Source organism: Neopsephotus bourkii, unplaced genomic scaffold (assembly GCF_033783945.1).
Source record: "Neopsephotus bourkii isolate Nb327-2 ecotype Australia unplaced genomic scaffold, CSIRO-AGI_Nbou_v1 NB_1761, whole genome shotgun sequence".
Taxonomy (NCBI): Eukaryota; Metazoa; Chordata; class Aves; order Psittaciformes; family Psittacidae; genus Neopsephotus; species Neopsephotus bourkii.
In genome coordinates this window covers 355276-369633 of record NW_026902235.1, presented here as the reverse complement: position 1 = coordinate 369633, position 14358 = coordinate 355276, and the positions used below count along the sequence as shown (strand labels likewise).

At 54.3% G+C, this 14358-nt stretch overlaps 1 protein-coding gene across 16 annotated transcripts in view; it reads left to right on the top strand.

Moving 5' to 3' along the window:
- The first annotated feature begins 6886 nt into the window (after nucleotides 1–6886).
- Nucleotides 6887–14358, top strand: part of GRIN1 (glutamate ionotropic receptor NMDA type subunit 1) — a 39075-nt gene continuing 31603 nt past the window's right edge. For 10 of the 16 annotated variants that reach the window (XR_009729180.1, XR_009729181.1, XR_009729179.1 and 7 more), the window contains exons 1-2: nucleotides 6888–7277; nucleotides 10068–10202. Coding sequence is in view for 9 of the 16 variants with exons in the window: in XM_061378008.1 (XP_061233992.1) it covers nucleotides 7020–7277; nucleotides 10068–10202 (393 nt within the window). In the remaining 7 variants the exon portion in view is untranslated. Of the gene's footprint in view, nucleotides 7278–10067; nucleotides 10203–14358 lie in introns of all 16 variants that reach the window. The other 6 variants (XR_009729177.1, XR_009729178.1, XR_009729176.1 and 3 more) reach the window with 1 other exon arrangement.

The window sequence follows — 14358 nt, the reverse complement described above, 5'->3', positions numbered from 1 at the left end:
CAAAGCTGGGCAGTGACCTACAGGGAACCCTCCCAAGGCAGCTGGGAAAGAGAAAAGGAGGAAGCAAGAGCGCATGACGTAGGATATGCTTTCGTAAGTTGTGCAAACTGAGGATAATTGAGCATTGATGAGGTAACTGTGGCTTCTGCTGGTTATTGTCTCAGTATTTATTTTTGGGATGTACTGAGAGTCTTGGCTGGTACATAGCAACGTGAGCTACACTAAAGCATTTGCTTGGGGTTTGAAGCAGTGGCTATAGTTACCCCCAATTTCTAATGCTTCTGAGTTTGCTGGGCTAACCACCTAAGGCTGAAATGCTTCTCTCCACAGGTTTGACACATGCAGGAGCAGTGGTCATAGTAGAGAGGGTTCATCTGCTTCAAGAGGCGGAAAACACAGTTTGTAGGAAAAGAGGTGAAGGAGAAGGCTGGAGCATTCTAGCACATCTCTGCATTAGATCAGATGGGACTTGACAGGGCGACTGGGATGGGAAGTAAAAGGCAACCCACAGGACTGCAGGAAGCCTTGTAGAACTTGGTTGTTGGCCACAGTGACTCTCAATGACATTTTTTGCTAGATAACCCTCCCTGTGTGCTTGTCTTTCCAGGAAGCCCACCTTGAAACCGTGTCTTGCTTTTCAGATAGCCTGACTTGCAGGTAACGTTATAGATACCTTTAGGGAAGGGGAGAAAAACAGTGCGCTCATCAGAACCAGGGCCATTTAGCCTTGTTTCATCATGTTTCCATTCTTTTTTAGGCTGGTTTCATAACAGATATTGTGCAATTGATCTTTCTATCTGTCCTCAGCAGCAAGGTTTTGGGTTTTTTCTGGCAAGTATCAGTCACACATGACAGGAGGGCACAGGTTTGCTGTCACATTCCTATGCTCTGGATTTTCTGTTTGAGCCCTAACTACCAATTATCTGTTCTGGTGAGCGCTGGAGCACACCCAGCTCCATGCTCCAACCTGCCAGCTGGCTCCTGGGGTGAAGTACATCAAGTGCAGCAGAAGCTCTGGTGCCACTCAGCTCCTGCCCCTACACGCTGCATTGACAAAACTGGGCCAGCTCTGGCTTCGGCTTCTTCAGCATCCTCCAAAGCTCCTCCCGAAGCTGTTTGATTCTCATTTATCATGTTGGGTGTCTTTGAAAGCCACATCTGGCAAGTTGGAAAGCAGCCCTCTATTTTTTCTGTTCCCCCAAAGCTGGAAGCATTCACATGGGAGCTGCATGGGCTGGGGAGCCCCTGGAGCTAGTTAAACACTTGCAAAGACATGAATTATTTCCCATCAACAGAATGAAGCGCTGAGGAGTGTCCTGGGCAGCCTTCACTGTAGGGGGCAGATCAGGTCTGCCTTGGGGAAGCTCAGAACTGGGCCCCAGTGTGTGTGGGGAGCTCTGAGCACTGCTGTGGGTTCCTGGGATGGGGCAGGAGGCTTGGGCAGGCACACAAAGCCAAGGAGGGGTCTGCTGCCTCCTCCCAAAGGCAGGTTTCAGGGGTGAGGACTTCTGCACATTTCTGCACCCATCACTGTGAAGACAATGACCTGGATTTGAGGGCACCCATCTCTGGAAGGGTTATAAGCTCCAGAGCCCCTCATTTGTCACTGACCCCTTTTTCCTTCCCGCTTGTCACCTTCATACTAACTCAAGGAGACTGGACGTGCCCAGAAGTTTCACTCTCCACTTGCTAAGGTGCAACAAGGGGGCAGCTCTACCTAACATTGAAGCCTGCCATGGACTCTGCACTGGGGAGACAGCCACTGGGAGAAGCTCGTATGCCTCTATCCCAGGGAGTTTGTCCTCTCCAGCACACATCCAGCCTGTTCAGATTTCACCAACGACCACATCTGGTAATGAGCGGGGCTGCCCTGGATGTCAGCTCTACTCTCCTCAAAGTGCTCCATCTCCAGCCACTCTGCACTGGTGACTGCATCACAAGGATACTTGGGCCCAGGTTCCAGTGTCCTCCAAGGTGAAGATGTGCAGGAAACTCCCAAGCAGGGACCAGTCTTTCTGAGCGTCTTTCCGGCCCCTGCTGTGCATGAGTCCCATGGGGCTGGAGGTCCCTGAGGACAAGTTATCCCATCTCCTGGGATACTATGTGCAGGCAGCTGCAGCTCAGCCACCTCTTGGCTGCTTTTCTAGCAGAAAATTGGAATTTTGTCAAAATGAAATTTTCCCTACAGAGCTTTTCAAATATGTGAATGCTGGTTTTCCCTTAGAAAATTGTTCCAGTGGAAATTCTTACCCACTGCTACTGCACATCTGACTCTGTGTTTCTGTGCATTCAGCTGCTTCTGATTTCATAGAAGCTGTTTTTATGTTTCTTATTATCTTTTCCTCTGGCCATTGATGTCCCATATCCCATCCTCTTTCCAGTCACCTGAATGCCTCCTTGCCTGCTCAGGAACCTCTCAATATCCAAAAGCCAGACTAACTGCTTGTGTCTAGTTTTAACTGCCCCCAGCCCTGTGAATGCCCAGCTGCCTTGGATATAGGCAAAGTGCTGGTGGATGGTGGGAATGCTCCTGCACATGTGTGATGCAGTGATGCAGTAACCTGACAGTGGAGGGGGAGAGATACTTCAATCCTTATCATTCAGCTTCTTTCTGTGACTCCAGAGGTGACACACACTGTGTTTAGAAGGGTGGCAAATGCCCTTGGAGCACAAATCTTGTGCCTTGGGGGAAAAGCTGAGTAAAGACAACACAGATGTCCCTAACAGGGCAGCTCTGTGTGCACCAGCGCTGGAGCAGTGAGATCTGCTGCCTGGCGGCTCCACCAGCCACATCTGAATTGCAAAGTAGGTTGGGCTGAGCCCTGTCAGCTGGAAAGCATTTAGGGAGAGCACAAAACCAGCTTAGAGTGCAGTCAGTGCTAGATGTCATCTGGAAAAGAGGTGGAGACAGGGCCAGAACATACAACAGCAACAGCTCAGGTGCTGCAGTTGCTCAGACACTTTCACCTTGGCCTCCTATTGCTCCCTGCATTTCCCCACCACAAAAATTATGCCTTTGGGCACCTTCCTTTCTGCAGACACCAGCCATGTCCTGTCAGTCTGGATGGCTGACACCGTGACAAGGACATCCTCCTGCTGCATCCCAGCTGATCACACAACTCACATCCCAGAGTGGGCTGATGGTGAACATACTGCATGAGTCACCAGGGGTTGGGGATCCTTGTCCATCATCCCTGTCCCTGTCTGCTGTCCATCACCCACTGCCTGCCTCGACCTCAGGCTGGGGTTTAGTGCCTCTGTCCCTGTCCCAGGCCATCCTGCATCCAAGGGCAGGTTTCTTCCTCCTGCAGAGGGACCCAGGGCATGGGGGTTCCCAGGAGATAGCCAGTTATCCGAACAAGAGGAACAGATGTGATGGAACTGGGCAGGAAGCTCCAGCCATGGCAAGGGGATGGTGAGAGGAGGGGAGGGTTGCTTTCCAAATTCACCACCCTGCCTACCCCAGCGGTGCTGGAGCCTGTTTGAACTGAGGGAGTGACTCTGGAAACAGGGCTCCACCATTACTCCTGGTAGGCTCCAACTTCACCCACCCTTGCCTCTTCTGCAGCAGAAGCTCTTAGGCAGAAGCAATTCCCTGTGAGGGTGCTGAGGCGCTGGCACAGGGTGCCCAGAGAAGCTGTGGCTGCCCCATCCCTGGCAGTGTTCAAGGCCAGGTTGGACACAGGGGCTTGGAGCAAGCTGCTCCAGTGGAAGGTGTCTCTGCCTGTGGCAGGGGTTGGAGCTGGAGGAGCTTTAAGGTCCCTTCAACACAAACCAGTCTGGGATTCTCTGATTTGTTCTCATCATTTATAAATTAAATGAAATAAATTTCATGTTATGAATTTTAATTCATAAATTTATGGCTCAGGGGAGACCTTATCACCATGTTCCAGTATTTAAAAGGTGGCTACAAAGAAGATGGAGACTCCCTTTTTACAACGCGTCACATGGAAAAGACAAGGTGTGATGGGCGCAAGTTACTTCTGGGGAGATTCCAATCAAACACAAGAGAAGAGTTTTTCCCAGTGAGAGCAGCAGCCATTGTAATAATCTCCCCAGGGAAGTGGTGGATTCCCTAACACTGGACAGAGTGCTGGGACATCTAGACTAGGTCATGCTTGACCTAGAAAGGCTGGATCAGACAATGCTTAAAGTCCCTTCCAACTTGGGATCTGATGAACTTTCTCAGCAGAAGTATTTAGTTTGTTTGGCAGCTCCATGGTGACTGGCACAAATTGCAAATTCCCAATGCTTGCTTTCCTCTTTTGTGAAATTCCATGTTATCCTTTCCACCAATGGGACTCCTGCCTTACCCTGAGGCAGGTGAAAATCCCAGCTGGGTTCAGTGCTGCTTCCCTCAGCTCTCTAAGGTTTACACTGACTTACTCTGACCATGGGAGGCATTACAGGCAGCAGGACTGCACATAACATCGGTCTCATTCCCTTGTCCAGCTCCCCTGTATCTAAGAAGTACCAGACATAAAGAGCAGCATCACACTAGGGACATGCTAATTGTTAACAGGCGACTGTGTTAAGTTCTTGTGCCAAACCAATGCCAAACCGCATTCCTTACTCTTCGTACAGGGAACTGCAGCTAATCAGGATGAAAGACCTTTTCTGCTCTGACATGAGCAAGCCAAGAAGTATCTCAAAGCCTGCCTCTTTCCTTCATCTACTCTGCTGAGTCCCCTGCTGTGGGCAGGTCTTGCCTTTGCTACCCAACTGCCATCATACCCATCAGAGTCCAGGTCTGTATAGTCCACTCCAACACAATTTCTCCCTAAGCAACCTACTGCAAATGCAGCTGGGAGGCAGAGGAGGGGATGGAGTATGTGCAGTCTAAGGGTATGAATGCAGCTCTCTTCGATGTGCCCCCTTTGTTCCTCCAGGGCAGCATCTGGGCCCCTCAGGATGGACAGGACATGAGCACAGCAAGGCCCTAACCTCCATGCATGGGGGGAGTGGGAGTGACACAATGGCACTGTGAAGGGTGAAGCATACTGGAAGTCTGTGCTGAGAGCACAGCGCGATGGGTTCAGAGCTCCAGGCATCTGTGCTGAGAGCACAGTGTGATGGGTGCAGAGCTCCAGGCAGAGCACTGCAAGAGTTAAGGTGAGGTGGGGCCATTCCCCTTCTGTCGCAACCTCCATGGGTTTCATGGCTTTCCCAAGTACTCATCCGCAGCTTCCTTGAGGGATCCAGGAGCTGGAAGGGTGCTGTGCAGAGCAGAAGCCCCTCGCATGCTGAGCCCTGCGGCACTGCACAACAGCCATTTTGCTTCTGCAGCTTCTTCCCAGTGCATGTGGGCAACGTGGGACACAGGCGAAGTGGTTTCCATGGCAACCTGCACTTCAGCGGTGCCAGGGAGAAAATTTGTGTTGCGGGAGGGGGGGATAATTCTGCTTCAGCTCACGTTGGCAGCGGCAGCACCCCAGAAATGGCTGGTGTGAAAATAGCTCTGGGATGCTTCCCCTGCAGCGCTCAGCCCCCTGTCCTCGTGTGCTTGCTGGTGGCGCCGGTCCCACAGTCTCAAAGCCACATCCTGTGCTAGCTGAGAGCCCTTGGGTCCCTTTGTTTGGATCTGGGGGGTACCGGGTTCTGGCTGCCGCTCTCACTGGCCCTAGAATGGGAGAGACATGGTACAGGAGTGGAACTAAACCCCATTCAGCCATGGAGCAGGACTGTCCTCCAGACACTGGCCACTAGCTGTCGTGCCTCCATTCCCTTTGGGGAGGCTAATGGTAACCCAAGAGCAGATAGATAAAGAGAAACCCAAGAAATCTCCTCAGCAGACAAATCCTAGGGTCATATCCAGGAGTTACCTGGTGAATGTAGTGGAGGAAAATGGCTGGTTGCCCTTTGAGCTAATGTCTGGAGGAGCAGTGGCTCTGTGTGGAGGGACAAAGTGAAGCCAAGGAACCAGCCTGAGCATCCGTTTAACATCTCTGCCCAAGAGCTGCGTTGGCCAAGGGGGGTTTCTCCAGTACTGAGAGTGAGCACAGACCCCATCAGCATTCATACCACAAGCAGCTCTGGCTCCCCAGCCAGGCCAGGTTGTTCAGAGATGCTGCACAACTGGGAGTATTTGCTGTGGAGGACAAATCCTCAAGACCCTGTTCTACCCCAGTCCAGTGTCATTATGTCTGGTGACACTGTGTCAAGTGTGATTATGCCTCCCAAGGCAAGAGGGGCACTCATCCTGGGAATGGGCGGTGAGGGTGGGAAGGACGGAGTACATTCCATTACAAGTGGAAGCTCAGCCCCAGGCAAGCTCTGCCCCCCTGCACCCTAAACCCCTTCCTGGGTGGGAGTCAGACCCCAGACCTGTGTGTCCCCCCAACACTGGTCAGCGGGACCCTATGGATCAGTCAGTGTGTTCCAGGAGGCGCTGCCTCAGCGCCGGGGTTAGGGGGTGGTGAGGGGGGTAGTGGTGATGGGAAGGTTGGAGGGGGAAGGTGGTGGGAGTTGAGGTGGGGTAAAATGGGGTAGAGGGTATGGTGGTTGATGGTGCTGAGGGGCTGGTGGTGTGCGGGAGGGTGATGGGGGGGCGGAGGTGGGGGTTGGTGATGGGGGGGCGGTGGGGAGGGTAGGGTTGGTGATAGTGGGGGGAGGCCGATGGTGTGGGGATGGTGGTTGTGACGGGGGGGGTGGTGATGTGGGGGTGGTGGGGGTTGATGGGGAGCGGTAGAGGTGGAGGGGTTGATGGTGATGGGGGGTGATGTGTGGTGGGGTGATGATGGGGGGTGGTGGGGATGGGGGGGTGATGGGAGCGGGGGAGGTCCCAGGTTCCTCCCGTCTCCGCCGGGGCCGGGGCGGGCGCTGCGGCAGAGGGGCCGGGGGCGGGCGGGGCGGGGCGGGCGCAGAGCGCGGGCGGTTCAGCACCACGGAGAGCGCCCGGCGGAGCCGCGCCGAGCCGGGCCGGGCCGGGCCGGGCCCCGCGGCCGCGCTGAGCCGAGCGGGAGGCACCTGAGCCGGGGGGCGCTGGCGAGGGGGGCCCGGTCGGTCCGGGCCGGCCGTGGATGAGCACCATGCGGCTGCTGCTGCTCGCCCTGCTCTTCTCGTCCTCCTTCGCCCGCGCAGGCTGCGACCCCAAGATCGTCAACATCGGCGCGGTGCTGAGCACCAAGAAGCACGAGCAGATCTTCCGCGAGGCGGTGAACCAGGCCAACAAGCGGCACGGCACATGGAAGCTCCAGCTCAACGCCACCTCGGTCACGCACAAGCCCAACGCCATCCAGATGGCCCTTTCCGTCTGCGAGGACCTCATCTCCAGCCAGGTACCCCGGGACGGCGACACCCCCCTCCACCACCGCCGCCGCCGCCGGGCACCCCCGCCCCATCCCCGGAGCCGAAGCGGCCCCGGTTCCCCCCCGCCCCGGGTTCCTCCCCTTGGCTCCCGGCGGGCAGAGCCGCGGTAAGCGGGGTCCTGCCCCGGGGTGCCGCTGCCCGCATTGCAGCCTTTATGTAAGCGCGGCAGGGCTGCACCTCCCGCAAAGGGGCCCGCACACACCCCGGGGGGCACAGGGGCACTTACATAGACACCCCGGGCACACATAGGCTCAAACATGCCTCCTCGGGGCACACATGGACACTTACACACACCCCGGGTTGCACACAGGCTCTCTCACCCGGAGCACGCATGCAGAAAGCAACGTGCATGAACACATGCACCGCAGACATGCATGGTGCACACAGGGCTGTATGTGCCTGTGTATGTGCTCATGCATACATGAGCATCCACAGGCTGTGGGCATGGGGACCTCCACACGTGCACACACATGTCAGCCTCAGAATGGCCGTGGGCTGCTCTGCGTGTACATGCACATGCCATGGGCACACATGCATCGTGCATCTACACTCATACCAGTGTGCAAACACCCTGGTGCACACACGCTATGCCACATGCAGACATGCATCCATGTGCACACATGAGCACACACTGCATCAGGTACGCACATACAGACAGACACAAACACACCCCACTGTGTGCCCACACATGTACATGCATACACATGTACCTGTACACACCCCCAGGACACACACTCAAATGAATGTGCATCATGGCTGCACACCGCCATCACACACAGCACCACACAGAGCATGAATTTGGCACACCAGTACTCCCACTGCCACACACACGAGACACAGGCACACAGACACAGCATGCACACACACACAGGGAGCTGTGGGCACACACACGGTGCATGCTGTGCCTGCATGCCTGCACACACAAGCACAGCACGCTCCTCCCTCCTGCCTGCATGGGTCATGCTCAGCACCCACAAGGGAGCAATCCAAACCTGCGGTGGTGCTGGGTGCTCTGTGTGCTCTGTGTGCTCTGTGTCCTCTGGGTGCCCTATGGCCTGGCCCCTCTACCCTCCCTGTGTGAGCCCAGCCAACCAGCCCCATTTCCCCCACCTGGGGCCATCAGGTGGGCAAACAGGCAGGTACAATCCCCACACACATCAAACACACCCATGCACATGCAAAAGATATGCATGGATCTGTTACGTCAGTACAAACACACACAAATTGCATGAACACATGCACGCACGGAGACACACGCACACCAATGTGCACATATGCATACATATATGCACCCAGGCACACACAGCCAGGGAGGGGAACAGAGCCGGAGGGGCATGTTCACAGCTCAGCTTCCCAATGTGGAGATGGAGGATGGCTGGAGGTGTCCCTGGGGATGGTGGCAGAGCCAGGCAGGATGCGCAGTGCAGGCTGTAAGAGATACCCACTGCCCAGTGGGGAGCAGGGGGAGGCAGCAGGCTCAGTCCAGCCCCTTGCTGAGCCGAGGCCCCATTGAAACCATCAGGCTGATGGGTGCCTTTGTCCATGCCCCCATTAAGCTGTGGTCCCCTGGCAAACCCCATGGAGCTGGTGCAGGGTTACAAGTGCTAGCACATGCCTGCATGAGCAGTGGGTGCGGGAGGCAGCTAATGCAGGGCACAGAGGGGTCTGTGGGTGCCGAGTGTCAGGGTACTGGGGGTGGCCACTCTGTCCCAAACCCAAGGGCTTCCTCCAGACACCCTCATCCTCACCCACTGGTGCTCTGCCCAAGCAGGAGCTGTGAGGCAGAGGAGGGGCTGGAGCCTGCACATGCAAAATGGCTCCTGTCACCCACTGCTGTGCCCTGAGCTTGCTCCCACCCAACACCAGGCAGAGTCTCCCCCTTCCCACCCTGTCCCCAAGTCCCCTGCCCCTGTCCTTGCAAGCCACCCCTCCAGCCTGGGCACAGAGCACATCCTGCAGCTCAGGCAGATGCTTGGAGGAGGAAGGAGTGTTATTTCCTCCCAGACATCAAAGTCCTTGCACTGATTCACCCTAGCTGGAGACCTGTCACCAGCTGGGGATATTCCTTGTGCTGCGAAAGGGCACCAGTGTAACAAAGGACCCCCTGGGGGTTACCCACCTCTTTCCTCTCCATTTGACACAAAATAGGATCCTGCTAGGGACCAAAAACCCAGCCCTGTAACAACAGTGAGGTCTTGCCCAGATCCTCCTCTCCCATTTGGGTATAACCCAGATCCCATCATGCAGTGTGCCGAGGGCAGATCCCAGCTCCTGTCCCCCCCCAGCTTCCCTCCTGTCTCCTTGTGCCAAGGGCCAGATGGCTGCTCTGCTCCACGGCTCCGCCGGCCCCTGCTCCCAGTCCCAGCTGACCACTTTGTTTGTAATAGTCCTCAGAGGGGAATTACAACCGAGTATTAAACGTGTGGTTAAAGAAATCGCATTACACAGTGTGACTGTAAGGGAAATGTTTCCCTTTAATCTGTAATCCAGGGAAGTTATTAGTTTAGCGAGCGGAGTGGCATTTCCATTAAGATAGAACCCTGAGCAGACCCATCGCCTCCATAGCCCATGGCGCTGCACCCCTTGCTCCCCAGATCCTTCCTGACTTCACTGTTCCTGACCATTTGAATTATTATTGTGTTAACATGGGGCTGTTTACTGCTGCAGAAAAGAAAAGGGAAAAATAAGAATAAAAATCACACTTGATGGCCAATGTGCTCCTGTGAAATAATGTTTGTGTCGTGTATCCTGTCCTGCAGGTCTATGCAATATTAGTTAGTCACCCTCCTGCTCCCAACGATCACCTAACACCAACACCCGTATCATACACAGCTGGCTTCTACAGGATCCCTGTCATTGGCCTGACAACACGCATGTCTATATACTCTGATAAGGTAACTGATGCATGTTTCTAGTCTAGTACCTCATATGTGTGGTGTAAACCAAGAGTGCCCATCAAGAGGGTTAATGATGTCTACACTATGCCTATCTCTATGTCTGTCCGTCCCTCCTCTCCAGTTAAACCTCCAGCTCCCTCCCTTCCTCTCACATTCCCTGGTCCTCCATTTTTTCACAGCTGGCAGTGCTGACCTACATAGTGCTGGATGATTCCTGCAGCAATGCTCTGCCAGGGTTCCCTGCTCGCCAGCCACGGCAGACACATGAACCAGCTCCTGCTCTGCAGGGACAGCCGGGGGTCCTGGGTGCTCCCCAGTGCAAGGGGGGATTGCAGAAGGGTCCTGATGGAGCCTATACATCAGGCAGGAGCTCTCTGGGGCTTGAAGGCTGTTTGATTGCGTTAATTTCTCTGTGGTTATGTGACAGTGGTAGAGGAGATGATAGAATTGACTCACAAGTTATCCCGAGGCTTTACATGACATTCAGTCTGGCGAAAGATGTTTGAAATCCAGCATCTCAAACCTGTGGAAACATGGAGGCTGTCAGGATGGATGAGGTCCTGCCATGAGCAGGGGCTGGGGCAATGACCTTCCACGCCAGGCACTCAGCTCAGACCCCATCCTGCAAACACACTCCGTGCTCAGTAGAAACAGAAGGAGGAGCTGAGCAGAGCCAGGCTGTCCACGTGCCACTGCAGCCCCAGTGGCGGTGCTGGTCCAGGTGCACGAGCTCAGTGGGTGAGATCAGGCCTGTTCTGAAGCATGAATCGGCCTTTGCTTGGAAAATGTGACTTCACAAATGCAAATGTTCGGTGCAAAAATAGTTCCTCCGCCTACATGCTGAATGAAGTCAAATTTGAGGAGGGAGGGACAGAGGCTCCCAGAGATGCACCAGCTTGGCTGGAGCAGCAGCAGGTCTTGGCATCTCCCATGCTATAAAACCATGGCAGCGGCTATGCAGTGGAAGCAATGGCGGCTGGCAGGGCTGGGGACCTGCATACCCTGGCAGCATCCCACCAGGCACTGGTGGAAGGAAAGGGATGGAAATGGAGCTGGCAGACAAAGGGAGGGGGCAGGCAGTGGGTGAGAAATGGCAGGAGGAGTTTGGTTCATGCTGCTATGGGGAGGGGATAGGTCTGATAGCAGTGTCACTGAGAGGGATCTTGTCACAGCACATGTGACGGCAGGGAGAGAGGACCCTGCATAGTCCAGTGTCAGCTCTGCAGGGCCATGCTTATGAAGTAAACAGCAGTCTTTCCCACAGCATGACCTTGTGCTGGATTTGTGTGTTCCCCTGAGGGGTGGGAGCTCCCCCGCCAGACTCACCTTCAGCCCTTCTTTTCCTATGTAAAACGCATTTTCTGCAAAACTGGCTCATAAACCCTTTTGGCTCACTTTAGAGCTGAGGACTGACCCACTGTGGCAGTGGCAACCCACAGCAGTGGCAGGGAGATGCTCCCCACTGAATATTTGGGGATGTTGTGCTGTGGGGTGCACTCACCAGGCAGGTCTCACCCTTCGGAGCTCTCCTGCCTGGCTGGCTTCGTACTAAACCCGCCTACCATCAAGGCAGACAGGGGCTTGAGGACTCTGCCCCGTCTCCTGCCTCCTCTCCCTCTCTGCAGAGACCTCAAAGGGACTGGGTGGGTAGAGGAGGAAGGATGCTGAAGAGTGGGCTGTTGGGAGCTGGAAGGGACAGTGAAGGCAGGAGTAGAGCAGAGGGCAGCAGAGCAAAGGGGCTGAAGCCATGGGACAGGCTCTGCACACCCCATGCAGGACAGGCTGGTGCAGTGTGGGGAACTTCAGTTGGCTCCCTTTTCAGCTCCCACTGATCAGCTTTTTTTTTTTTAATTCAGGAAATTATATCTTTCAGCTTAGTTTCTATGGAAACGTCTGTACAATCACATTGTGTGTTTGCCCCGGATTGGTTTTGAACACATCAGCCAATTTTAGCTAAATTTCACAGGGGGTTGAAGTCTCAGAGTTAATTATGGTCCTCCCAATGCTATGCTGCCAGGGAGAGGAAGAGCCTGGGCCTCAGCACACACAGGTTTGCCCAGTACCTTCTGATGCATCTCCAGTCGAGCACAGTGGTCCATGAGCTGTAGCCAGTCTTTCAACAAAGATACCCGAGAGAAGCGAGTTTTATTGTACCCAGTATTCAAAGAACTATTTGTCCTAGAAATGGTATTGCAGATATCAGACTGGCCACTCTGGCTTGGCAGCCTCTGTTTGGCCTCATTATGTGCCTACATCTTATGAAATCGTTACCTGTTTCCTCACATCCTGTTTCCAGCACAGTCCTGCCTGTATAGTGAGGGAGTCTCTGAAATCCTGGTCACCTCTGAGTGAGGTGAGCAGGGAATTGCAGGGCAGGAGAGGGCGTCTCATGGTAAAGGCAGCAGTGATATCCTCACTGTGGTTCCACCACTATGGAGAGCCCTTCATGGACTGAGCATTGCAAAAATAACAATCACAAAATCCCAGACAGGTTTGTGTTGGAAGGAACCTTAAAGCTCATCCAGGTCCAACTCCCTGCCACGGGCAGGGACACCTTCCACTGGAGCAGCTTGCTCCAAGCCCGTGTCCAACCTGGCCTTGAACACTGCCAGGGATGGGGCAGCCACAGCTTCTCTGGGCAAATAATGCTGGGCCCTTGAATGGGCAGGCTGGACTATTCCTTTAGTGCTTCTGTTCCCCATGTGTCATTGGGGGTATTTATATCTCATTTGCATCTCAGCCAAAAAAATGAGGTGACATGGACATCTTGACAATATCAGAAATATGAAATGATACTGAAAGCCTTAGAGAAAAGCTGGTGGGGAAATGCGCAGCTCAAGAGGAGGTCTGGTGCTGTTCATCACCACCATGTGGTACCACACCTATGTGATGGGGATGAAGGGGCATGCTGAATGCCCTGTGGTGCTGAGCCCCCATCAGAGAGGCAGAGGCAGCCCAAGGGTGACTCCTAACAGGCCTTCTCTGCTGCTGAAAGAGATGGAATATAGAGTTTAGCTATTCCACACTTGGAAAGCCATTTCAATGTCCAGCACCCAGTCCTGGGAGTGGAAATGAGGTTTGTCCATTTCTCCAGCCTGGTCCTGGGGGTGGCTTTTCCCTCTGGTTCCTTGTTTCCATATAACCACTCCATGCCTTCCAGAGACTACTGCTCACTGAGAGGGATATTTTACTTTATTACTGGTCTCATTGGCCACCAATACTCAGCAGGAGCAGTGTTAGTCAGTATGGGAAGCTCCACTGAACTGGGGAGAAGAGTGATTCCCTTCCACCAAGTTCAGGGTCAGGACTTCACTGGCACCTGGGGAAGTGACTGGAGAGGCTGGTTATCGCAACACAGAGATGTTTGCCTTGGGAATGGGTTTACAGCCATCAGCAGGGGTGGCCTGCAGGCATCAGAGCAGATGAGGAGCTCTGTGCGCTGAAGCCTGTGCTGGATCGCACTCATCCCACAGGAGGAGAGCTCTTCACAGGCTGTCAGGGTTCCAGCTGGGAGGAGGACAGACCAGCCCCACCACTCCACAGGGCTGCTGCTATGATGTGGAGCCATTCCCCAGAGGCTGACTGCTCCTCTACTCCATGCCCTGCAGGGAAAGGTGCACACAGCACATCACGCTGAGCCCCTCATACATCTGCCCCCACTGAAATCCCTCCCAGCACACACTGAGCTACTGCAGTTACCTCAGCTCCCTCCCACGTTCATAGCTATCATGCAGTGGGCTGACTGCTTTCTGGTGGGGCTCAGCCACACGTGTTTTGGTAGATGGGCTGAACAGAGCATGGTATGGAGCAGCCCAGGCTCCTTCCATGGGGACACTGGCCAAGGCTTCTTCTTCATACCCAGCTGATGACTTTTGCTGAATTATCTGGAATTTTATATATCGATATCTCTGTCAGTCTCCTTGAAGCTGCCCAGACAGCAGTTTTGGAGTGCATTGCTAGAACCGAGGCCCTCAGTGCCATGGGTTAGTGGTGGACTTGGCAGTGCTGGAGTAAAGGTTGGACTTGATGATCTTAAAGGTCTTTTCCAACCTGACTGATTTTGTGATTCTAAGGGGGGCTGACCAGATGATTTCCATACATAATAAACCATAAGCACAGTGTTTTCTCAAGCCTGTAGGAAAAATTACCAGCC